Raw genomic sequence first — 27,068 nt, 5'->3', positions numbered from 1 at the left:
TCAAAATTATTGCCAAAATGAAAGGAAAGAAATTACGATGTTAAAAACTGAGATTTTCCCTGATATTCTCTGCATTGTTATAATTGACTTAAGACCCAAGCAAATGCTTTTTCAAATGGTAGCATAGCATGATAAGCTGCAACTTTGCAAAAATCTATCTGCTCACTTGTATTTAGACTAAAATGCTTAAAATGTAGAAGTCGAAAGAACTTCCCTGCCATCAGTCAGACAATACAATTACTAATTTCTCAAATGATAGTTCCTGGGCGACGCACAATGTACAGATCTGGATCGGTCCAATTGTGTTTTTGTCTGCTAAAGATATTTCTTTTGTGCTAGATTCAAATGCAATGAAAGGTGTAAATATCTAATGCACCTTAGTGTATACTATTAAATTCAAAACTTTAAATCACCATATGGGATTTAAAATGTGTTATGTATGATTGATATAAACTTTTAGTATTCCTGTGCCTTAGGCCAACGGAAATGTTTTTAAATAAAACGGCCTATCTTAACAGTCAAAGGAGCTTCAAGGATTTCCAGATGTTGACTTTTCTTGTTTTCCTTGCCATATATACAATCGAATCATTATTGAACTTACAACTCCATGGATAGGTTGTATCAACTGCTGTTTAAGACTCCTTTTTCTAGATCAACTTATTCGAGCTTTATTACAACGACTAAAACAATGTGTATTCTTGACTTTGTGTAATGTCCTGTGTAGAAAGTGATAAATCATACATTTCACTGAAATGTAAACATAAATATTTATTAATGGTAATCTTGGAAAATTATTGTAATAAATTATTTTCCACATGTAAAAAAAACATGGTCTTCTATTGTCATTTGTTTCTCACAAAGTAGTCCTGTGACATTTGCAAATGTTATATCCGCAGTAAGTCAACTGTGAAGACAACAGGATTCATGGTCTAATGCTCAGTACATGTCTGGATACCACACAGTGTGTCTACATCAGAGTATCTAAAATACAGCTTTCTCTTAACAATTTTCCTCAATTATAGAGATCAAGAGTAACCATGTTTTAATCACATAAACCGTTGTTAAAAAAACTGCTTCTTGTTTGATTTCTTGGGATCCGCTGCTGGTTGGAGATCAATTAGAGCAGAGAGATGTGTGGGATGTGATCACAGCTGTAATAATGTCCATCACCAGCACATGCTTTCCTTTTTGGTTTAATAAATAGATCCATTATTGAATTTGATTATAAATAATGCCACACTATCAGGACAAAAAATAATTATTTGAAATCGATAGGTCATGCATGCCTCCCTCAAGGCGTCACAATTTCAATATTTTTCATTAAAATAGGGTGAAAAAATGTTCTTACTGGGCTTTATGCATATTATAGGAGCTTTATACAACAGTGCTTAATGCACGAACAAAGTATGTGTTTGCATCTTGTATTGCACTCATCTCCCATGCTCTGTTGATTGATATTTGTTCAGCCTCTCACTGTACTGTAGTGTCACAGTTGAGAGTTGTGGCTAATTTAGGTTTTTGCATATAGCCAAACAAGCATTCACCTCGCTCAAACTCCCGAAATGGCTGTAAACACATTAAGATTGAGTGTATGTGGCTACAGCATCAGTGTTGGAGAGCAATGTATGAAACAACACAGACTCCTCAAACTGGCAGCCAGGATGTGTTCATGTTTTGCTATTTCGTACTTCTATTTGACTAATTAATAGGCATATCATGTACCTTTTACATGTATTCTTCAACTATAATTCAATTAAAAGTTGTTTACAGAAAAGTATTGCATTGAAATTGTAACAATACTTACTCATTGACTTACATTGTTTTATTTACGTTTTTTATTATCCATGTCACTCTTTTCAATGTATCCTTTGAGTCAGTGCTTACTTCTTGTCTTAGGACAGTTACAATTAACCATGCTACCCTCAATTTCACTATTTCACTTATTTGCAAACGTCGTCACATTATTATGAACGGAAGTAGACACATTCTCTCGTAATTTAAAAGTTTTAAAACATATCAGAAATAGCAGGATATATCACGAAGGTTGTTTAATGAGGAACCAAAGAACAAACTTGTGTTTCTGAACGGGAGCTTTTAGTGGCTGGTACACTTCAGGAACAGCTAGAATGCTAGCCTAGTTTAAGCTAACCTGTCTTCTTTTACGATTTTATTGTAATACTTAACACTTTATTTACTTCAATATTGAGGTAAGGGCTGTTTCACTTTATTAAAGAGTGTGTCTTTTATATAGATATATAATGTGGTTATTTATTCTAAGTCTGTTGAATTCAGTGTTAGCATGGATGTTAGCATAAATGCCAGGGTGGGGTTTTCAGTTAACGTTTATTTGGACATTTATATAACAAGCGAATATCCAAATGGCCTTAACACATATATATTAGACTGGGGTTCAGCGTTATGACTGCTACAAAAATATTGTTGCATGATGACAAATGTAAATATTAGAGGGTTTCTTGCCACGGACTTCCTTACTACAGAGGTTCCGAGTATTGGTAGTTCCGGTCCACCGGGTGTAAGCCCCATCTTTTTTTCATAGCACTCTAAATTAAAATTAACCAATCACCACTTACGGTTAATTACAGTTACTGTTATCTTGGACAGTCCGGTGGGAGATACTGTGTCCCAGGCCTTTAGTGCATGTACATCAACGTGAATCTGCTGTTTGTTTTTACGGTCAGAGATGGAGAACAATCAAGAGTCCAAAGAAAGCACGGACCGGTCCGACCTCGTTTCTGAGGACGGCAAGAACATCAAGACTGTTGTGTGTCAGCGGTGCGGGTCCAAGGTGCTGTGCCCCGGGATGGCTGTGTTTGCAGAGAAGGAGGTAAGCTGTCTGAAATGAGGCGACTGATCACATCCTTGGGCTCTTATATTGCTTTTTGGGTGTTAAATCTGTACATAGGTTCACTTGTTAGGTACACACCTTGAGCTGAGCTTTTCTATTTCCGGTACAGTTTCAGTTAAAATACTGTGATAAATAATACATAATGGAGTGAAATAACACACCCTGAGAAACGTTCTGAGACTGGAGAATAGGGCCCATACAGCCTACTAAGACAATGCCATTTAACCATTGTCCTGGATATTGAATAAATACAAGATAATTAAAAACATCAACCATTAATACTGATGTCATCCATACACGTGTTGTAAAATCATGAAACAATACAAAAACACTCACCGTCACCGCAAATAACCAATTGTAACTACATATCAATTATGCAATTCAACTGGCAGACCGTTCCGTTACTTAATAAATGATAGCACTCACACCTGCCTTGAGGAACTTTAAAGGAATAAAAAGGACATAGGTGGCTTGTGACATTAGAGAACTGCAGGGTGTATACACTGAGAGCACAATATAACCAGAGGCCTTTAGAGCTTTAGGTACTAGGAAGCCTTTATATCTTCGTAAACCAGGAAGAGGATCTTGAAAAGCAACAGGTAGCCAGGGCAGCTGCAATAATTGGTCAGTTGATAAAATAACAATAGCAAACCTTTTTGGTATTCGTTGAGATCGTTGTTCATGCAAAAATGACAGATAAAGGTGATATCTCTGTGTTCAAACTAGGGGTAACTCTAAATAAAAGAGGAATACATGGCAGTCTTTTCATGTAAATACCATTTCCAAAACTCTGTTCCTTTGTTAGTGTTTTGATGTCAACTGAGGCCTTGTTTTCCCCCCAACAGCTGTTCCTCCCATCCATGCGGAAAAAGAGCGGCCTCAGCACCACAGAGGGCTCAGCGGACGGGGACACTCTGACCGCCCACTGGTTTGTGGACGACATGTACACTTTTGAGAATGTGGGCTTCACTAAGGACGTGGGGAGAATCAAGTATCTCATCTGTGCAGATTGTGAGATTGGACCAATCGGCTGGCACTCTTTGGATGACAAGAAAAGTTTCTACGTTGCATTGGAAAGGGTTAATAATGTATAGTCTGAACTACATGAACTTTAAAAATGTGCTGGCAAGCTATGCATCTTTCATGGATTTAATCCATTACACACACACTTATATACACTCGTATGTGTACATTGTTTATGATTACTGACGGTGACACTATCTTTCTTCTCAATCACACTGACAGTGTGGTTATCTTGTTCTAATAAAGGTGTTTTGGGGAAGCTGTTATTGAATCCCATCCTGCAGCAGTTTCTTGGATAACTTGATATATTGTCCTTTCAGTCTCTTTCAATCAAAGAAATCTCAGTTCCACTTTAATTTATGAGATTAAAATCCCTTCCAAACACAGGTTTGAAGATGTTCTGTAAACCTGTGATGGGAACTTTCTCCATTCTTTTTACATTTAAAATACATTCAATCCTTTTCGATATATTATTTATTAATTATTTAAAAATTATTTAAAGATTGCACTCAAATAAATATTAAACATTTGGCACTGGTGTATAAAGAGCTGCAACCTTATGATGGTTAACTTTACAGTAACCTGCACTGAAGAACTAGTTAACAGTTGACACATTGTGTTACATTGACCTTATTAAACCTCCATTACTTTAAAGGTGGGGTAGGTAATTCACTTCAGAAACACTTTTTGTTATATTCCATGGAATGCTCTTAACATCCCGATAGCAATGAATACATTAAATGATTTGACAATAAATACATTAAAAAAATTCATCTGTGGAAGCCGTGGCGCTGTAAAAAGCACGACCAATCATTTTTAGCCGGCCCGGATCAAATAACTGGATGGCCTACCTGCCTGTCAGCCTTCCATCTCGTGCACAAACTTATCTCGTGCCCTCATTGGTCATGTGCGCGTTCGTGTGTGTTAGAGGAGGGGCTCAGTAAGAAAGTCTGAAGGAAGGGGCAGATTTTTTTCGGCTGCGTACTAGCTGGTTTCTCCATTCTTATCTACCCTACCTTTAAGGTGTAGTTCTGCAGTTTGCCACTAGATGTCGTATGTAATATTTCATGGCACCCAGCGGATCTATGATGTTGTGATTGTTGTTTAGTGTGTGATGCACACCTACATATGGTTGTCGAGTATTATGTTTCGAATACTGTACTGGGCATTGACAACAAAAATATCCTGAATGTGTGTAAAGGTAGTTGAAACCATTGAGTTCAGGATGCCAGTAAGCAAATAATAGTTATTGCCTATTTTTTTTAATGTATTTCAAATCGATTATGTTATTTGTTGAAGCACTGTATTGTTGCTTATTCTTGGCAATTTCTCCGTTGTAAAAAAGACGTTTGATCCCAATCGGACAAACTTAAAGCTAAGTTTAAAATATATTTATATAACAGCACTTGTAATATAATTTTTTTGTGTGATCCTAATTACCTTTAAATATGTACACTTGACCTTGAAAGACACCTGTCATATGTGCCCATTATAGTCTGTCCAAAATCAACCAAGAGGAAGTTCAGACGAAATAGAGAACAGGGACATTCAAATCTGTGGTAGAGCATACTGTTATAAGCAGAAGAAACAACTGCTGCTCAAATAAAAACAATCTGGGAAGTGTAACTGAATCAATTAAAAATGTTTATGTTTAAAACATAAACAGCTGAAGTATTAACATATGACTGTCTTCTCTACCAATCAACGTGCTCCTCTAGACCATTTAAAAACGAAGTTCCGGTCGGCGCGCATCGATCTAGTGGGTGTGTTTGATTAGGGAACCCAATATACCGTCTGATACGTCTATTATTTCGGTTTAGCCGGGCGGGGTAGGGAAGGGCCGAATACGTATAATCCCTTCTTTTGTGAAACTCAACACAGTACACCTGCGTGCCAGCAGGGTGAAAGAATCAAACTCACCCAAAGGAGGGCAATCATCTGATAGGAGACCACGGAACCAATACACTACAATAATCCGTATTGTGCCCACAAAGTGTCTACTGTTAGAGAGCTAACTCTACCTAACTGTATTTAGGATGACATATAAGTACATTTAAATTACATTCAATGTGTTTTCTCAATAGTATATGACCTACATGCATTTTACTGGTTCCGACAGATATCCACAAGCTTTATTTGGGTAGTAAAAACAAATATGCACCTAATCAGCATTAGCATTAGTAATGGTGTATAAACACTATGTTTGCGTGCGATAAAACCACACACTGGGTGTACAATGACAGTAGAATTTGTGTGTCTACTTTTTTGAGCGGATGAACACAGTCTCCGGCTGTCACCTCTCGTCTCCAACTAGATAATTCGTCTTTGAGTTGAATGAGTGGACATGAACTGAAAGACTAGAAATTAATAGCGAGTATACATCAGGCGCTTTTTGAAAACATTTCAGCTTACATTCATAACAAAGATGCAACGATGACTCAACCACAGCTGAATGAGTTCATTCCCCCTCCGGAGTGCCCTGTTTTTGAGCCCAGCTGGGAGGAATTTGCCGACCCTTTTGCGTACATCAACAAAATACGACCCATTGCAGAGAAAACTGGCATCTGCAAAGTGCGCCCGCCACCGGTGAGTGTTTATACATGTTGACAGTTATTACACTTTTTCTGGCTTTGTGTTTTGCTCTCAGCTGCGGTGGATAATTTAGAAGGCAAAGTTGTGTTTTTAGACAGCTTTCAACATGGCGGATTGCGGCTCCGAGTTAACAGCTAGCCGGAGCTCGGACTGTTGTGTTTGAGACAACCATAGTGAGGCACTCTCATACTAATAATTTGGATTAAGTTTTTAACCCACGAGAAGACAGACATGTGTTTAGTAAAACAGCCGTCTTTCTGGGCACTATTTGTAAAAAATAAATTAAAACGTTGAAGTTTGGTGTATGTAAATATAATGGAAAGTGTTTACGTTGGTATCAAACGCTTCCTGGACTGGGCGCACGGAAATCGGCTCACCAAGATTCAAACTAATAACGTATACACTGCTTTTGAACAGTTTGTTGAATGTAAAGCACAACTTTACCAACAGGATTTAATGGATTTAGCCAGTATGAGGTGACCTAGCGATCGTTAATCAGGCCTCTTATAAAGCTGCAGTTGTCAACGTCACGTACGTGCACGGTGACCCTCTGTGTATGGAGAGACGCGTTGGGCTCCACGGACACTCCAGTTCTTTTAGCTTTATCCCGTCAGAAACACACTTAAATACGGTTATTTTACACTATTGACAACGTTGTTTTGGTAGATAACTTTCCGAATAACATCATATGATGAAACAACTCCCGGACTTTTTATATGTATGTATTTTTTCTCCAAATTGAAGCATTATTTTTGCTACATCTCCCTTAAACGAGTGTAATTTTTTGCAAGACAGATAAAGTCATTTCCACAATTTACAGAATTTAAATGATCTCCTTATTTCTGATATTGATGGAACAGGGAAGATGCTTATTCAAGGGTGTGTCCAAGCTTCCACGCAAATTAGATAAAGGGCAAATTATACTGAATTAAATTATATAACAGATAATACCTTATTGTTTAATTGTGTCTTTGGTTTGATTGTACAAAGTATGTCCTTTACGATATTAAACATGCATATCTAGTCAAAATAAATGTACATGAAAATACAATACACAATAGAAATATTTTTTAAATGAGCACAATGTAATTGCCATGACTGATATCATATTGGCTGGCAATGTTTCAGTTTAAAAACATGAGGGTCCTGTTTGTATGTAGTCTGCCATCAGATAACATTAGGCTCATCTTTATATAATGAAGTAGCTGTAAAAACTCATTTTGCAGAGTTAAACTGAAATACAACCCACAAAAGGATAGATGAGGGGACTGCTAGGTGTTTGCTTGGAAAACTTGCATTTAAATTGATGGCTGAAAGTGTGCAGCTAATGTAAACAAAAGAAGGCTTTGAGCAAAGATTGGAGCTGATAGTCGCTTCACATGGGATAGACGGGGGGGGGGGGGGGGTGCTGGTTTCCTATTTACGGCACTGTTTGGACTAGTGCAAAATGTCTTTATAAATAAATGTTTGTATTTTGTAAATTGTGCAATTTTTCTTTTTAATTTTTTTCTTTTTAATACTTTTAAATACATGCTTCTTGGGTAATATTAAGCTGTCTTTGGCTCTTTTCTTGCCGTATCAAATGTACATATCTCCTCCGTGGGACGAATAAAGGTATTTATATTGTGATTATCATGAAGAGGTATTTGAGTGGCGGAGTTATAGCCTACTACTCTAGCCTGAAAAGCTTTACAGCCATCACGGCAAGCCGTTTGTGTTCAATGGCATCTTTATGAGGGGTTTTAAAATTAAGATTTTAAACTAAATACTATGGTAAAAAAGCAGCATGGCCCAAAAGTTCAAACAAGAGGCCTGCTGCTTCTTCTCCTTCTTCTTGAGTGTTTATACTGGTATTAAAAAAAAAAAAAAAAAAAAAAAAACTTGTATCAAAAGAAGAGAAAAGAAAATTTAAAATCTAACTCCACCATTTGTCCCACACTGTGTAAGCACCTTTGTCTGCAGCCCCATGTCATGCACCAGCATTTTCTACTGAACATCCAGACCAACATTTGGCTGCAGGGTGGTGTGTGGGCCAAACAAAACCAATAAACGATCTTAAATCCTTCAGCAATGTGCATCTGGGTGCATGAGTGTATTTCTACTAAAGCACATTTGTAGGTGTTTTGAGTTTGTTTTGTGTTTTTATAAAGAGGACGCTGGAGGCTTGTACGGAAAGGTTCACACAGTGTAAATATAACATCCTCTGTGTTTTAGAATTGATCTTGCCTGAGATCTCATTTTCTTTGTTTCCTTTTTCTCTAGCATAAACAAAAATAGTTTTTTTTTTTTAAAGGGAAGAAGCCATTACACCACAACCTGTCTTTGATCAGTGATTTCTGTGCACTCAGAAAGTGCACAGTATTTCCTCCACGGTTTGCACGGGTCACATTTTGACTGTAGATGTTAGTAGCAAATATGCACATGTTTTTGTTTTTTTATCTTAGAGCTGTTTGTGGTTCTCTACACACCAACAACAAAATTGCAATTACACTTTTAACTAGTGTGGTTATGCTTATATTTGAAGAACAGTAAAAAAAAAGAAAAAAAAAAAGCATTTCCACATGTTTTAAAGTGATTTTTTTTTTTTTTGTGCCAGGGCATTTGTGGTTCTAATCCAGCTTTGTCAACAGACGATAAGGTTGTGTTAATGCGGCCATTGTTGCTCCTACTTTGACCAGTGTTTCCATCGTAAGAAAAAGAGCCTGACCAGACCAGCCAAGTAAATCTTGTGTGCAACATTTTAGGCTGCTAATCCCACAGTAACTTGGCATGCAGCAGGTGGTCAGTTATAAGAACATGTTGAGTTTAAACAAAAATAACTATATGCTTCTGTTCCCATTAAGATTTACTGTGATGGTTAAAGTCTGAGTGAGATTCAGAGCTGTAGCCCCCTGATTTTGAGGCCACCTCAGTCACATGATCAGTTTAAACATCTTGCATGCCAATTTGGCTCGTTCACTTTTCAACACAATGTAATGCCAATTGGAGTCTGGCTCTAAAATGTGAGCTTGGTGATTTGAATGAAAACTTAATAACATTACTCGGTTACTATACACATGTAATAACACGTTAATGAATCCCCTTCAATGACACTGAACTAAGAGTAAATGCTTTAAAATGTAATATAATAAAAGTTATTTCTAATAAACATTGTAGATAAAGGTTTTAGTAATTGCTTTTGAGAAATAATCTAATGGAAAAGATGTACCTTGCCAACATTGCGGATACGAGCCACTTCAGGTCATCTTATTTGGATTGGTATTTACGATGTGGCCTGGTTTTTTTAAATACACCTTCCTGAGCCCAGAATCTGAGCCATTAAATAACCAAACATCCAGTGGAAGGCCATTTAGCCTATTTAGACTTTGGTGTTTTTCAAAACATCTGAAACGGTGTGAAACTGGCGAATGCACCGTCAGCTGAGAATGATTCTTACATGCTGTTTGAAGGGTGAATCCGAAACCTTAAACTTATCTCGGAGATTAACATTTCTGTGTGTGCCACAGTGTCAGAAACGACTGTGTGATGTTGGGGATCTTTGAAGAAATAGCTGGATTATTCAGATTTAACATGATTAGAGTTGTGTTAATACGAATAGCAACTCTTTAGCTACCAAAGGAAATAACTAGGTCACCATATACCATTTTCAACTTCCTGACAAGGACACATCTTCTCAGGTTGTTTTGAATTCTTCTGTAAATACTCTCTCTGCTGACCCATCAGCAGGAATGTGGTATCACACATTCTATGATGTAAAACTGAGATGATCTTGCGGCCTCTCAGGGCCCCCATGCTCTCTAGTGTCGCAGGATGTTGTGGAGTCTAGTGTGAGTTGGTTTGTTTTGATATATTGTGCAAGTATTTTAACATCAGACCTGTTGGTGTTTAGTCTGTCAGTACGACAGATGACGGGGTTACGTTGGTGCAGTTAGCTCCTTTTCATAAGACAGTCGGCAACAAAAGAATATATATTATTATATGTTTCATGGAATTGCATTCTGTTGACAATTATGTGTATTTATTGACAAATAGGAAAGTTTCATTTAAATGCTTTGCCTCTAGTTTTATGTGTGCAATCTAATTGTCAACATTTAATCAACCATTATTAGATTATCCATATTGCCCAGCATGGTTCCCTGTGCACAGCGTGTTTGCACCGACGACACGCTACGACTTCCTGTACGTCTGCCTTTAATACCAGTCTGTTGGTTTACTAGCTAACTGCACTCTCTTGGATGTGCACTGTGGGTATCGTCTGTTAAGTATTAGATTTTTAAGATTTTTACAAATATAAAATTAAAGCAACAGCTCAAATATATATATTTTAAATAAAAAGAAAAGCCTAGTTCTCTGAATAGTTTTATATTTATTTAAGGAAAGGTGTTTTCATGGGATTGTTTAATAAAAACAAATAACTATAATAATACCAGCCTTATCTCTGAAGTAGGTTTGTTTTGAGTGATTGTATTTAAACTACTCATCATCTCCTTGGGGCCTTGTATATATACTGTTGATGAACAAATGAAATTACAAATAATTCTGTTTAAAGATTTGATGTCATCTTTTTGCTTAATAAAATGTTGTTTATCTTTTTGTTTTCTCCCAGCAATGGCAGCCACCATTTGCCTGTGATGTTGACAGACTGAAATTCACACCACGGATACAAAGACTTAATGAATTGGAGGTAAATACATTTTTTATATAATAAATGTCATGATATCCACAAAATGCAAACCATTGAATTTGGAGTGAATAAAACATTTCTGTCATTTTTTCAATTGTATTCTTTCACTTTACATTTGAAGTCATTTCAACAATGTTTCACTCGTTGTATTACATTTACCTTGTTTAGGAATGTACAAACAATATACAGCTTGCAAATATCTTATAAATATTTGTTATGCTGTATAGATTGTGTGTTGTCCTTGTTGAGAACTAAATAAGAACATGTTCAATACGCAAGCTTAACTTTTCTTTCTCTCTGCTTTTAGGCTCAGACCAGAGTAAAGCTCAACTTCCTGGATCAAATAGCGAAGTTCTGGGAGCTTCAGGGATGCACCCTGAAAATCCCTCATGTGGAGAGAAAGATTTTGGATCTTTACCAGCTGAATAGGGTGCGTGAAAAGTTAGGCTGGCTTTGAAATCAGAGGCCTGTACGACAAAGCTGGTTCAACCTAACCTGGATATGTTTGAGTTAGCTGGTTGGCCTAATCCAAAACATACGTGCTCTCGCTAAACGGTACTACGACGCGGGTTATCAAGTGGATCGCTCAAGCCAGCCGTGCCCCATCTAGTTAGGTGTGCGTTCACATGAAAGGGGTGGTATTTGGAGCATTCAACCAATCACAAACATGGAGAAGCGTACTGACAGCGCAGCGTCATACTTCCTGAATGAAAAGTCAACTATAATATTAGTCAAATATGAAGACGTTAAACTTTAAACATCCATGACTTAAACACTTTATCCAGGAAGAAAAACGACATAGCTGCACAGGTCTGCAAGGTGAATACAGCTGGTAAAAGAAAAAGTGTTTGAATGCGTACATTAACAGGTTTATGATATCACTGCCCCGTCTAAGACACGAGTGGATCTGACTTTAATTACATTTGTCTCGAGTGTTTCGTCAACTTAATGTGTTGCTTAAAATAATACTTCTGCATACAGTATGTGACACTGTAAGTGTTGCACGGCCAGATGCCGCGGACTGTACTGTAATGTTACTCTGATCCGGTTACTTATGTTGTGGCAGATATTTAAGTAAGATTTCTTAACGCTAATGTTTTAATAGTCAGATTGCTCTGAAGATGGGAGGTGATATTCTATTACTGTTCACGTTCACACAGTCGGTGATTTTTGCCGGCCGTCTTTCCTGCAACGGCAGCTTTTCTGTATTTCCTTTCTCCTGTAATATGACTTGATCGCTTTAAACTCCGCACACTGAGCTCTGATTGGTCAGCAGGCAGTGCTTTCACTGAGTTGAGCACTTAGCCTGCAACCTAACCTGCTCCGGGGCAGGTTAGCCGCACAGCATAAGTTACCATGGAGATCTAGCCTGCTAAAAAGAGAACCAGCTTCGTAGGACCGGAAACCCCGAGTTTTCCCTGAAGCTAGCCGGCTAAGCGAAAATCCTGCTTCGTAGTATACCCCCCAGGACTCTATAAAGGTGTATTTGTGTATGCAATCACAATGAAGTGTCTGTTTACATGTGGATATAAAACCACCCCTCCCGCATGGAGACTAAATGGGTCATTTCTCTTTTTTTCATAGCTGGTAAATGAGGAGGGAGGCTTCGATGCCGTCTGCAGAGAGCGGCGCTGGACTAAGATATCCGTCAAGATGGGCTTTGCTCCGGGGAAGGCTATTGGCTCTCACCTGCGGGCCCACTATGAGAGGATCCTCTACCCATACAACCTGTTCCAGACTGGAGACAATCAGCCTGTACGTCCCATTTCTCTTAACTATTCATCCCCGACTCTTTCTCTACCAGCGCAATACTCTCAGTATTGGTCAATTCGACATAATTATACAACATTTCAATCAATCTAGACTAGCCGAAACATCAACAAGATTGTGCACCCAAAGCACAGCTATGGGGAAAAATATTGTAGTTGTTGTTTTACATTTTTTAAACTACATTTTATTCTTGTTTTATTTCATTAACATTGATATTTTAAAATAGTTGTCTTATCTTAATCATGGTAAATAAGAAATATCACAAATATATTTGGTCATAGTTTTTATAACACTGTTTCACAAAGATGCTCGACACTTCCACTTAGCATTCTTGCTTTAATGTGTATTTAAGGAAATGGTGGGAGGATATGATATTGGTACCTATTATATGTTTCTCAGTGTGCCATTTTTTTTTTCGTTGAACTTAACAGCAGGTTGAAAGAAGTTTCACATCAACCTTTTCCTCCTTGCAGAGAGCCACCCTGACCAACGACACTAAGGATAAGGAGTACACCCCTCACGACCTGCCGCAGCGGCAGTCGGTGCAGCCCCAGGAGACCTGCAGCATCGCTCGCAGAGCCAAACGCATGAAATCAGAAGTGAGTCCCATCTCTCTCTGACACTGTAACTTATGCCGTGCATATAATTGTATGTGTATGATATGCAAATGTGTGTACATCTAGATGTTTAGACACATTTCGTATTCAAATGCAACCCACACACGGGTAACTTTAATAGTCAAACCTCTTGTTTTCACACCAGTTGTATAGTCTAAACTAGTATCCCTCATATCTTAAAGATCCTGTAATTAGTGCAAATGTTGTTCTCTCTGTCTGTGTTTCTCTCTGACTCTCACTGTGACTCCGACAGAGAGGCTGTGTGAAAACCGAACCAGGGGAAGTTTGTGAGAATCGTCCAAATCTCAGGAGGAGGATGGGAACATATGCTGGCAAACATGAACCTGGTAAGAACAAAGCAAGCTGCAAAGCTCGGTGTATAGAGGAAAAGAGGTTATTTCTGACAGACTGTATGGGAGAATCTTAAAGCCTTCATTAATCCGTCGTCTGTGTTTCAGTGCGGATGGCAGTCCCAGAGGTGAAACGGGAGCCCATTAAATATGAGGATCCAACAGTTTATGGAGAAACTGTATTAGACCAGAAACCTCCTTCCAGTAAAGTAAGTGCATCGTTTTGCATTTAAGTGTTAGCTTACACTCCGACAAATGTGTTGCACTCTGCTGTAAAGCAAACACATCAAATGCAATTGCACATCACACAATTAAAGCTTTGATCTCAATTGTGCGGTCTCCTCAGGTGGACCAGTACATGTGCATGGTTTGTGGCAACGATACTGCTGAGGACCGGCTGCTGCTGTGTGACGGCTGCGATGACAGCTATCACATCTTCTGTCTGATCCCCCCCCTCCACGACGTTCCCAAAGGAGACTGGCGATGCCCCAAGTGCTTGGCTCAGGTGAGCTGCAGCGCAGGGGGAACTCAATCCTGGCAGAGATGCTCCTAATTGGAACCAAGAGAATAGTCATCTGCGAGTTCTTCCCGAATTGTACACAACTCCCGAGTGTTGTTATGCTTTCCAGTTGTCTGTAAGCCCTGTTCTTGTGAAGGTGATATCTCAGGAACATCTGGAGGGATTTCTCTCATATTTGGGCTCAAGGAAGAACTGATTAGACTTTAGTGGATACATGTCCCCGCACATTAGTGATCTCACATAATACAATTGTGACCATAACTAATTTGTTCATATTGTGACAATTTAAAATAAATGACTAGCAGTGATAACATTTTGAAAAGACGAGGATGTGAACTGACTGTTTGGCGAAGGCATACCACCATAATGCAGTAATTATAGTTTAACTTTATTGTTCATCTTCTTCTTCTTTTCTTTTTCAGGAATGTGGCAAGCCTGCTGTCGCTTTTGGCTTCGAGCAGGCCAGCAGGAGCTACACCCTCCAGTCTTTTGGAGACATGGCAGATTCCTTCAAGTCGGATTATTTCAACATGCCAGTTCATGTGAGTTTGCATCACTGGTTAATTCACATCCAATTGATTTAAATTCTTCTAGTAATTTATAAGGCAGATTGCGGGAGGTCTTTGAGGGAAAAAAGTCCTCAATACTCTCTCACACACACACACACACACACACACACACACACACACACACACACACACACACACACACACACACACACACACACACACACACACACACACACACACACACACACATCCTGTGAACAACCCTAACCTAACCCTAGGGGAGGAAAGTCAGTGAGCAACAAGTTTAAGTAGATTATTTTTCCAGCCAAACTCCTGAATACAACACCAAACTCTTAAAGTTCAACATAAGATGAAAAACATTCAGACTGCTTGGTGAAAAAGATGACATTCTTGTCTCATCAGATGTATTCTGACGTGTTGATAACACAGGAACACTTCTCTTGATTTCTCTGATCTTGTGATGAGCTCTGGTTTCTGGACTAGTGCTCACTACCACACCATGTCTCCCGGTGTGTTTCAGATGGTTCCCACTGAGCTGGTGGAGAAAGAGTTCTGGCGTCTAGTCAGCACCATCGAGGACGATGTGACTGTGGAGTACGGAGCAGACATCGCCTCCAAGGAGTTTGGGAGTGGTTTCCCTTTGACCACCAGCCATTTCGAAGTCTCTCCTGAGGATAAGGTACAATCTGTCTGCTGCTATAGACATGATGATGATGATGATAAGTGCTTTTAGGTCAGAAAATATTAATGGTTCATATTTTGGTGTCTTTAACTAAATTCATTGAACATTACTGGAAATGAAAAACATTGTTATTGGGTTATAGAGGGGAACGTTTGTATAAAATAGACATGCCTATCCCCGATCAGTGGTCGACTGTAACTTACATTTGTAAGTTAATAATAAATTATATTTATATAGGTTAAGCTTCTTTTGGTACTTTAACTATATTTGGTTTGAATACCTTTGTAATTTTACTTTAGTAAGTTTTGAAATGGACTACTTAAACTTCTGAGTATTTTTGAATGGAAGACAATGATTGGAATATTTCTCCAACACTGCCTACACAAATATTGATAATCAAAGCAAAAATAACATTGGAATGTTGTTGGGTTTTTCTTGTCTGGTTGCTGGGAAACTTAACAACAATATGACCCGTTTTACCAGTGTAATCACTATAATGCCCGCTGGGGAAAGCTTCATTTAAATAAGAATTGAAGTGGATATTGAGACCTGGGTGTGACCTGCAGCATTACCTGAGCAGCGGCTGGAACCTGAACAACATGCCGGTGCTGGATTCCTCCGTGCTGACTCACATTACAGCCGACATCTGTGGCATGAAGTTGCCCTGGCTGTATGTGGGCATGTGCTTCTCCTCCTTCTGCTGGCACATAGAGGACCACTGGAGCTACTCCATCAACTACCTCCACTGGTAGAGTGCACTCTATTGTAGTCATTTTAAAGTAGAAGTTCTCTCTTGGGGAGTAATTTGATACTTTAACAATAAATTCAGTCGTGTAGATTTAATCATTCTTCCAATAAATGTGTGTGTCTATGCTTTTGAACTGTTTTTACTGAGCGTTTTGACCATATTTGCAGGGGGGAGCCGAAGACGTGGTATGGGGCTCCAGGTTACGCCGCAGAGCACCTGGAGTCTGTCATGAAGAACCTGGCACCGGAGCTGTTTGAGTCGCAGCCCGACCTCCTTCACCAGCTGGTCACCATCATGAACCCCAACACGCTGATGAACAACGGCGTCCCGGTAACCTGCTCTCACTCTCACTCATTTATTATTCATAGCATTTAACTGTCTGAAACAAAGCAAGATCTTTACCTACTAAGTGTGTTGACGGTTACTATAAACCAAATATAATGCTCCTCTTGTATCAACAATGTAAATATGTTGCAATGTCTTACCACTTGTTATTCAAATCTTATATTAATACATTATCAAATCAAACTACCGTATAGAGGTTATAGGATTCAACGTGGTCTCTGTTTCATCCTAAATACTAAGGATAATTTAAACACGTGGACTGTCAAACCCTTACGTCTTTTCTTTTCTTTTCTTACTCTTCCCATTACTAGATCTATCGCACAAACCAATGTGCAGGAGAGTTTGTCATCACTTTCCCCAGAGCTTACCACAGTGGGTTCAACCAGGGCTTCAACTTCGCTGAAGCTGTTAACTTCTGCACCAATGACTGGGTAAAAAAACTCACTGGAAAAAGATTTCTGTTTTCACAATATCAGATCTATTGTTTATACTTCTGCAAAGTCATGGTGATTAATCATATTGAATGCTTTTAGTTGTTTTTTTTAAAGAAATATGTATTTCCTCTTGCAGTAATATAAAAGTATGCTAATAAGGGTTGAAAACCAAAGTGGTGAAAAAGCTGTCAATTGTTGTTTTTATTTGTGTAGCACCTTCCCTGTCAAGATGCAGCCTAAAGGGCTTGAAATAACTAAATAATTACAAACTATTTATAGACACAGATCATATTGGATAAACATCAGATTTTGAAGTTCAGACTAAATTTACTCGTCTCTATATACCCTGACAGATGCCCATCGGCCGCGAGTGTGTGTCTCACTATCGCGACCTGAGCAGGTACTGCGTCTTCTCGCATGACGAGATGGTTTGTAACATGGCGTGTAAAGCGGACACGATGGATGTGGAGCTGGCGTCAGCGGTGCAGAAGGAGATGACCGTGATGGTCCGAGAGGAAGAACAACTCAGAGGGAAGATTGACAAGATGGTAAGAAGTTTATTTCTATGTCCACCCATTCTTACAGTTGAAAAATAGATATTCAAAAGGATCCATTTGAGAAAGCCTTACACTTCTGATGGAGATTTCCTTTTGTCTGCACAGCTGTCTCGTGTAGTTCCTCTGTGTGCTCTGCAGCTCTAACGACTGTGATCTGTTTTCCCCAGGGTGTGGTACAATCTCAACAGGTGGATTATGAAGTGCTCCCAGACGAGGAGCGGCAGTGCTGCAAGTGTCGGACCACCTGCTACCTGTCTGGCATCACGTGTGCCTGCAGTCCTGGCAAGATGGTCTGTCTGCACCACGCCCGGCACCTCTGTGGCTGTCCTCATAGCAACATGATACTCCAGTGAGTCTCCAGTAACCACAACAACTAAACACACCGCTGCTGAATTGATCTTGTGTGTGTTATTACTACTTTTATGAATGATCTGCATCAATTAAAGCTAAGTCTTGAATGCTAAATGCTACTTGTATCAGGTTATTTCCAAATGTATTCCTTAAAGTAACTTTTTGTTTTGTTCTTTTCTGTACATTTAAATTAATTAATTCAGGGGAAAAAATCGAACCGAATAACAGTTGCTTTATATTTCTGACAATTGTTGTTAAATAAATCATCAACCTCAACATTATTAAAAAAATCCAACTTGAAATGGGCAGCTTTGCTGAGATGGTGTTGATAAAGGCTAAAATAATGTAACTTTAAACTGAGGCACTTACTATGTATCAGCAAAAACCAGCCAGACTTTGAATGTTTGACTGCAATGCAAATTATTCTATCACTGATTTAAAGAGAAAATAATTGTTCCATGAAACCAAATGGGCATCTTTATTACACTTTAATCTAAATATAAGATTTAAAACAACCTTATCCCGATAGCTCTTACAGTACAAATTGTGTTTTCTAAATCACGTTTTGTCTTTCCGTGCAGTTACAAGTTCAAAATGGATGAGCTGTACTCTATGATGGCATCAGTGACGCAGCGCGCAGAGTCCTATAAAGAGTGGCTCTGTAGTGTGCAGGACATCCTGGAGAACAAAGGAGACAAGAAAAGAGGTAAGACAAAGTATTAAATATTCCGTTATACAAAGCTCAGTTATCCAGAGTATATCCATCTCATTTTAAAAGTATTATTGGCTACATTTCCAATTCAAAATCTCTAAAAACGACATGACCTATATTATATATATTTTTAGAATTGTGTATTAAAATGATCTCAAATGCTTCACACCATTGTATTAAACCTACTGTGAGCCAGCCACACTGTATTATAGGACTGCACCTTATATTTGATATTATTTAAAAGTTTGTATTGCTTTCTGGTTAGGTTTGGAAGAGCTTCACGGCCTGGTGGAGCAGGCAGAGACGAAGGCGTTCCCACAGATCAGCCTCGTGGATCAGCTGCGTGTCATCGCCTCAGAAGCTGATAAAGTTGCTGCGATGGCCCAACAGCTTCTCAATGGAAAGAGACAGACAAGGTGCCACATGGAGAGGCTTGACATTCTTTTCATAATGCATCACATCCACGTTGTTTAATCGAATATTGATGAACCAGTAGAGTGATCTTTTTAAGTTAAGGTACTTCTCTGTCTTTGTGTTTTTAAATTACTTTATAATTGTAAATACTCTCTCCAATCATTGTATGAGGTTTTCGGTGTTATTTTTACTGTATTTTAAGGTTCCACCATTGTAGTTTGAGGATATTATGTTTTTTTTTTATTTCAGCTGTTGAAGATAATCATGTCATTTTGATGATGGTTTTATAGATTTGTTAAAAAAATTCTTTTTTTTACGTCAGGTATCGTTCAGGAGGAGGAAAGTCTCAAAGCCAAAACGAGTTAACTGTTGAGGAGCTGAGGTCCTTTGTCCGACAGTTCGAAAGCCTGCCCTGCAACATCCGACAGGCTCCTTTACTGAAGGTGAGTAAACTTGGAGTGTGTGCATGGCTGCCTGAATCTTAAATATCTCTGATGTTGAATTGAGGCTAGTCTAAGCAGTCATATGTCCGTCTCTGATGCCTCTTGAATGTGACTTCCAGGACCTGTTGACCCGGGTGGATGACTTCCAGCAGCGCAGCGAGGGTCTCCTCTCTGATGAGGCTCCCAGCCCGGCGGAGCTGCAGGACCTGCTGGACGTGAGCCTGGGCCTGGACGTGGAGCTGCCCCAGCTGCCCCTCCTCAGGGAGAGGCTGGAGCAGGCCCGCTGGCTGGAGGCCGTGCAGACAGCCAGCAGCCGGACAGAAAGCCTCTGCCTGGACACCATGAGGAGGCTGATAGACCAGGGGGTGGGCCTGGCCCCTCACAGCTCCGTGGAGAGAGCCATGGCTCGTCTGCAGGAGCTGCTGACCGTGTCGGAGCAGTGGGAGGAGCGGGTGCTCGGCCTCATGGAAGCCAGGTGAGGACAAAGAGGGGGACCGGGTGAAGCCCATAAACATTGTGAAAATAGCAGAATAAGACACATTTAAAATCAGCACAGATTCAAACATTTTCACACACTTCTATTGGATCTTAAGTGACAATAAGAGGAACTTGAAGTTGCTACACATTTTGTTTCCGATTGACTTAAAATAATGGCGTCAGACCTCAAGTGAAACATGAGGTAAGCTTTAATGCGGTGAATTAAAGAGCATCATGGTGTTGTGACGGTGCTTGACCCACACAGACATTTTGTATGGAACCAGACTCGGGCATAGCAAGCAAGCAACTCATATGATCTGGTACTTGATCTGTATACAAACCCTTAAAAGATGCCCTTTTTTTTTATAACTAAGAATCAAAACTGCAACACAGAATACAAATGATGTGACACTCGAACATTAGATATTGTAAAGAACCTGAACATGTGCTCATGTCTCTTCACAGACCATGTCACAGCTTAGAAACGCTCGAGGATGCCCTACAAGAAGTAGAAAACATCCCTGCGTATCTGCCCAACTGTCTGCAGCTGAAGGACGTCGTCACCAAGGCCAGGAAATGGCTCAATGAAGCCGAAGCACTTCAGGTAAAATATACTTCAAAATACCCTTCACTCATAAATGGGCGGTGAGGCCAAACTGAAAAAGTAGAGTAGAGAACTTTGGTAGGAAACCCATGTTAAACAAAATATAAATGATAGCAGTATTATAAGATAGCCTTTGGATGCCCGTTGAACTTGATCAGTGCTGAATGTACTCAGAACTTGGCCTAAGATGGTTGAGTTTGGATCATAAATCTTATGTGTGCACGCTAACAGCTCGGGGGTCGTATTCCTGTGGTGGACAGCCTCTCTGAGCTGCTCCTCCGAGCGGAGGGCATCCCAGCGAGGCTCAACCCGCTGAGTCGGCTGGAGGCCCTCGTCACTGACGTTCAGACCTGGAAGGAGAGCGCAGCCAAGACATTCCTACTGAAGAACTCGCCTTTCTCTCTCCTTGAGGTATAAACAGATGTTAATATTTTTTCTCATTTCAAATCTGTGTCCCAATTCTAACAGGACTAATTAATATTGTATGCTTTTATGTTTCCAGGTGCTTTGTCCGAGGTTTGATGTAGGAACCGTACATCCAAAGTCGAGGACAAAAAAAGTAGCAAAAGAAGCTACACCGATCAGTAAAAAATCTTCAACAAAACTGGAGTCCCTTTGTGACGTGGAGAGAGCGCTCTGTGAGAGCAAGGACTCTGCCTCTGCTGTGAGTGGAGCTGTCGTTGTTCTCAGTACAGCTGTGTGACTGTTAGATTAACTGAATATTAAGATTTCTCATAATAAATGCAACTGCATCCTGATACTAACTGTACCCTTTTGGGTTAAAAGTGTTCTAAATTTGCAAGCAACCTTACCATCTTAATATTCTTACTCTATTATGCTGATAAAAGATGACTTGAACTGAAGAAGTTCAGGTGACCTAGAGTCTGCTCACTGAAAAGCCTACCACACTTCAGTTAGACTTTCACACTTAATACAGCGGCTTCAATTATTGTATTAATCCAAAATGACCCTCAATGACCTTTATATGGGATATTTCTCTCTGGGGCAGAGAGTTTACAGCTTAATGTTACCGGTTCAATCCCTTCCCCCTCCTCTCTCTCTAGTACTATTAAATTCAAGCTTTGAAGATAAGATTTGAGTCTAATATTTATAGTAATAAAAAAAAAAAGACTGAGAAAGTAGTGACAAAGCTGTCCTGTTTTGCTGCCTGTCAGACAAAATCTACTCCCCCCAAAAACGACCAAACAGCCTCTGGGGTGAGCAGTCACTTTTTGTTTACCATTATGCCCGCCACATAGCAACGAAGGGCAGGATGGATTCCTCAGAAGTGAACAGTTAAACAGGATTGTTTTATTTTAAATAATTGAAACTAATCCAACACAGTGTGGTGATATAACCTTGAGAGCCTTTCCTTATTTTCTCAGTTTCATATCTTATTACACTGAATATCTTTGGGTTGGAGACTTGCCAACAAGATATTTAAAGACATGTATAGTCTTTGAGTAAATGGGATGGACTGTTTTTACTATTTTTTATGGCCTTTTTATGCGAACAATCTTAAAGATAACTTGAAAATCAATCGTTGATGAATGATATTGTTGGTTGTGGTCTAGTCATGAGTGTAATGTGCCATAAGTGATTTGTTTGAATGAGTTGCCTTTGGTTTCTTGACAGATGGCCACTCTTGCTGATGTTCGCCAGAGGGAGATGGAGATCTTGTTGTCTCTGCGTACTTCCAATGAGTTCAAGTTCGTTCCTGCTGAAAACTGTAGTGCACTTAGTGTTTGCATCTGCCAAAAGGCCCCTTCAGGTGCCATGATGCAGTGTGAGCTTTGTCGAGAAGTTTTCCACTGCGGCTGCGTCACAACACCCCCCGACCTCGAGTACGGCCAGGCCTGGCTCTGCCCGCTCTGCCAGCGGTCGAGGAAACCCCCGCTGGACAAAGTGCTGCCGCTGCTGGCCTCGCTGCAGAGGATCCGGGTCCGGCTGCCAGAAGGGGACGCCCTGCGCTTCCTCATCGAGAGGACGGTGCGATGGCAGCACCGAGTTCAGCAGGCCTGCACCGAGGGGGCGCTGGAGAAAGTGTCTAAGACGGTCAGTACTCTTATATTTGAATAGAAGAATGTCTTGATTGTTGTTGATTTATATAATTCAGCATCAGAGTAGAAGTGGAAATCATCAGACGCCCAGCCTTACAATATCATCATAATACTTAACTTTATGATATTTTTGGGGTGTATACATTTTGCAATATGCTGAATATTGTGATAACATGGAGATTCATTCAATGTTCAACCGCCAAATTTGCAGTTTGTCAATGTCTGCTTTTGTAATAAGTTATTGTTTTTGTTACGCTTCTGATTAGTTTCTGTGGTCTCCATCTTTGTTTTAACTTTCTTCCTGCCTATCCAGCTGACCTCATCTGAAAAGACTAGCACCTAGTTGACTAAAAAAAGCAATTATAACTAAAGAGATTAATTTGTATTTGCAAACCATATCCTTCACATAATAAAATATATACTTGGCGTTCGTTTAATGTTACAATATTGTCAAACTATGTCATATTGATTTTCCCCCACCTCTTCCTCAGAGGGTCGGTTTGATTTATTAATGACATCACCATGCAGACCCACCTGTCACCCCTCACTGTTGGCATACTAAAGATGATTGTTTTGTGTTTCAGGGGAGAGTTGGACCTGCACTATCTTCACATCTGACTCAGGAAATAAACGGTTCATTTCTCCACACGGATCACCAGTCTGTCCCACTCCAGGGTCAGTGTTAAAGCTTCAAGCCCTTTCCATCTTTGTATTCTTTAATTATTTTGTTAATTTCACCTCTAAACTCTCCGACCTTTGCCACAGGTCTTGGTCCGGAGCTGGAGGAGCTGATGGTGGAGGGGTTCCTGCTGCAGGTCACTCTGCCTGAAACCGAGCAGCTGTACAGATACCTGCTGTACAAACTGGCCCCCCCGCCCTCACACAGCTCCCCCTGTGGGACCAACACAGAACCGGACCAACCGCCTCAGAGAGGGAGCCCCCAACACAACAAGGTAACGACCAAACACAGCAGTTGTTCTGAATCACACAGTAATTTTTGTGATATTTATCCGGATGAGACTTGGATTAAAAAAGGTTTTTTATATTTTGATTTGATTAAAATAGGATGTAAGAAACGTATCACAAAGAATGATTACCTCAATAATGTAATATATATATATTTTATTTTATTTCCCTATATATTTCTAATTAAATCTTTCTCGTTAAAGGAAAATCTGACAGCTCAGTATCTGGCTCTTCCTCAAAATCCTGACTGCGTTACTCAGTGCTCAGTTCCCTTAAGAGGACTATTGTTAATAGTTATTATTACTGGAAAAAGAGAAAGACCACAACCCACTGTCTGCCGCAAATCACATGGCTAAAATACACTTTAACATGTATAACATACTCTCAACAATTTAAATAAATAATAATAATAAATAATAACATCTCTACTAAGAACAGGAACGATATATCTTTCTTCATTAAATAGACCAATTAGTCCCCCCCCTCCCCCCACTGTATTAAAAAGGCAGAAGATGCGTTCTGTTGGCCCCTTACCGATGTGTGTTGCTCTACAAATGTAAAAACAAACAACTGCATGCATTGTGTTTAGATGCAGGCCTTAGTGTTGTTCAGAGTCTCATCATTTTTATGTTTTCACACAGAATGGAGTTTCCAGTGTAAAAAAGGAGCTGTTGAACGGTCAGAACAAAAGGACCAAGCGACGTAAGGAGAGCTCCGACTCACAGCACAGCGAGAAGGCCAAGAAGTTCCGCAAAAAGAAATCCAAGAAGAGCAAAGAGAGGAGCGAAGAGAAGAGCGAAGAGAAGAGCGACGAGAGGAGCATAGAGAAGAGCGACGAGAGGAGTGAGGAGAGGAGCGACGAGAAGAGCGAAGAAACCAAGCGAACGTGTTCTCCGTCACACACGATGTCCGACCACGGCGCTTCAGACTCGGATGAGGACTTCTCGCTGTGCGCTGCACCGTGGTGCAGAGAGCCAGAGGGAGACGAGGTTTGTTTTATTTCAGTCAGCTACATATACTACAAGCACGTAGACCTTTCACAAGTTTATGGTATTGACTTATTGTACAATATATAGAGATGACCGTGATCATTTTTGCTGACCTTAATATTGCCTGTTGTGGTAACATGTGTGTTTTCTTACATATGAGTCATTATTTAGGCCAACATGATGCTGTACAAAGAGCAGGGTTTTCCTTCAATCATATGACTTGGGCATTGCGCAGACATTGCGTTTTTGGCATAAAATCTTCTAAAAGTGACAATGTTGTTTATCTCAATTATGTGTCCGAACAACTTTATCTATTGGGACCGGCCCACATACATACTACTACCACTACTACATTAATGGTCGGAGTCTTTAACTGATTTATGTTGTTGTTTTGTTGATGTTTCTTTCTCATTATTTTGCTTTTAGGTGAACTGGGTCCAGTGTGACGGCAACTGCAATCAGTGGTTCCACCAAGTTTGTGTTGGAGTTTCTGCTGACCGAGCAGAGAAAGAGGACTATGTTTGCATAAGCTGCACACAGCCAGGTTTCGACAGAGGGAAATGAAGACCAAAAAGTGACTTTGAAGGATCAGCATTTTTTGTTGCAAGCCGCAGCACTTAACGTGCACACCTGAACTCTGTGTGCTCCTGTTGCTTCTCCCCCTTTACCTTCTGGCTTGCCCTTAATGAACTTAGTGAACCTGGTGCTATTTACTGTTTTTATTTTCTCCAGAGTTACAAAAGACTTCTATCACTGTTTTTCTTCACATGGCTGATTTTTCAGCCAATCAACGAATCCTTTCTGCAACTTTCCAAGACTCGATGCAGATGTACAAAACAACAAAATGTTTCAACAGCGCAGGGATTTTTCAACCAAAAACAAAATGACAATTTGACGTCACATTTTAGAACTGCTTTTTTTATTTTACATACATCTGAACAATGTGAAACTTATCTTTCTCTTGTAGAGTAAATATTATTTATCCAAGCAATAACTGAACTGATGAATTGAGGTTCAGTTTTCACCAGAGGTATATTTGTGCTCAGAAATTCTTTGAGAGAATGCCTTCTTGAAGCAAAACCCCTGAAGAATTCACTTTATGAATCCTATGATATTACACAGTTCAATTTAAATGTATGAACAGAACTTGTATCAGAAACCAGAGCATCTGTTTGTCTGAGATTGTTTATATAATACTTTCAAAAGTATGCACCTAATATTTGCCCATATCCCTTAACAAATCATTGACTTGACCATAAAGTCTGATTCCCTATTGCGCTGTCTGCAGAGGGAAACAAGAGTCTTGTCGCCGGGTGAGCCTGCGATTATGTTCACAAAATAATAATGAACTGTCCGACATCAGAGGAATGTACATTTTGTTTTAGGGTGGATTTTCCCTTTTATGGTTTAGATGAAAATATTGTGTTGACTTAGTTTTAACACACTGTGTGATTAATTGCCACGGGTATCTGACCTTTTTCTGCTCCTTTCGGTAAATAATATAATTAATATGTTGCAGTTTGCATTATAAAATAAAAAAAATATTTGTTCCCATATGCCTGGACTCGTTCATCGCCTTGAATGTCTTCAAATGTGAATGTAAAATGTTTGGCCTGCCGGAGATCTTTGTGATTTGATTTTGAATACCTCTGAGAAACTCACAGTATCTTTAAAAGGGAGAATGCTTTACTTCAGGACCTTGAAACAACTGTCAGTAGCCTGTGTGTATGAGGAAATACATGTTGTCTTTATCAGTTAATACCATTGGGAAAAACATATGATTTAAAAAAACAAACACATTTTGGACAAAACATACTCATAATAAAATATAAAACAATGCATTCTGTAAGGTGTTTATATAGATACAAATATAATATATTTATTGTTATGCTTTCCATCGCATAAAACCAATAAAACTCACTTTTAAAGACACCATGTGCAGTTTTCTTAAACAGACAAAATATCTACATTTTAGGCGTTATCAAGGTGTATTGTACATATTGTGTGTGTTTTGTAATTGTATACATACTACTGGTACCTGTAAATGGAAAAGGAAAAAGAGACACAGCACTTCACATTGAAGAAAATGCCTCGACCCTATGCAAAAAATATAATCCTCCTATTGTTTTACTTACTTTTATGCCTCGTCCTAATACACTGTTTAATGTCTAAACTGTACACTTTTGGCTTTAATAATGTATGGTTGTATTGTGTTTTTTTTTTAAATCCTGATTTAAAGGTTTGCCCTAACAAGTTGGATAGTTCATGTGAAATTGTTTGATATAAACAAAAGCGTTTAGCCTGAGGTGCCTTACAGACTGAACTCAGGGAAGA

At 39.4% G+C, this 27,068-nt stretch overlaps 2 protein-coding genes across 3 annotated transcripts; both read left to right on the top strand.

Annotated features, from left to right (window-relative positions):
• The first annotated feature begins 2,048 nt into the window (after positions 1–2,048).
• On the top strand, positions 2,049–4,165 carry rabif (RAB interacting factor). The gene is made up of 3 exons (XM_079685435.1): positions 2,049–2,207; positions 2,700–2,845; positions 3,712–4,165. The coding sequence occupies exons 2-3, from the start codon at positions 2,702–2,704 to the stop codon at positions 3,958–3,960; spliced, it is 393 nt and encodes a 130-aa protein (XP_079541561.1). The 5' UTR covers positions 2,049–2,207; positions 2,700–2,701; the 3' UTR covers positions 3,961–4,165.
• Positions 4,166–6,167: 2,002 nt separating this feature from the next.
• Positions 6,168–26,290, top strand: kdm5ba (lysine demethylase 5Ba). 2 transcript variants are annotated; one of them, XM_079682130.1, is made up of 27 exons: positions 6,168–6,475; positions 11,088–11,165; positions 11,473–11,595; positions 12,750–12,920; positions 13,409–13,534; positions 13,806–13,899; positions 14,011–14,111; positions 14,249–14,407; positions 14,845–14,964; positions 15,473–15,631; positions 16,201–16,382; positions 16,550–16,712; positions 17,039–17,158; positions 17,515–17,709; positions 17,886–18,067; positions 18,651–18,775; positions 19,047–19,197; positions 19,518–19,638; positions 19,758–20,113; positions 20,581–20,719; positions 20,951–21,130; positions 21,222–21,383; positions 22,355–22,774; positions 23,364–23,454; positions 23,545–23,732; positions 24,387–24,734; positions 25,161–26,290. In XM_079682130.1, exons 1-27 carry the CDS (start codon positions 6,323–6,325, stop codon positions 25,296–25,298), a joined length of 4,545 nt encoding a protein of 1,514 aa, XP_079538256.1. In that variant the 5' UTR covers positions 6,168–6,322; the 3' UTR covers positions 25,299–26,290. The 2 variants fall into 2 exon arrangements, with proteins under 2 accessions (XP_079538256.1, XP_079538255.1); XM_079682129.1 differs by having other exon boundaries at positions 13,367–13,534.
• Positions 26,291–27,068: the final 778 nt, after the last annotated feature.

The sequence above is a fragment of the Notothenia rossii genome, assembly GCF_949606895.1.
Source record: "Notothenia rossii genome assembly, chromosome: 5".
Taxonomy (NCBI): Eukaryota; Metazoa; Chordata; class Actinopteri; order Perciformes; family Nototheniidae; genus Notothenia; species Notothenia rossii.
This window is presented reverse-complemented; position numbering and strand designations above follow the sequence as displayed.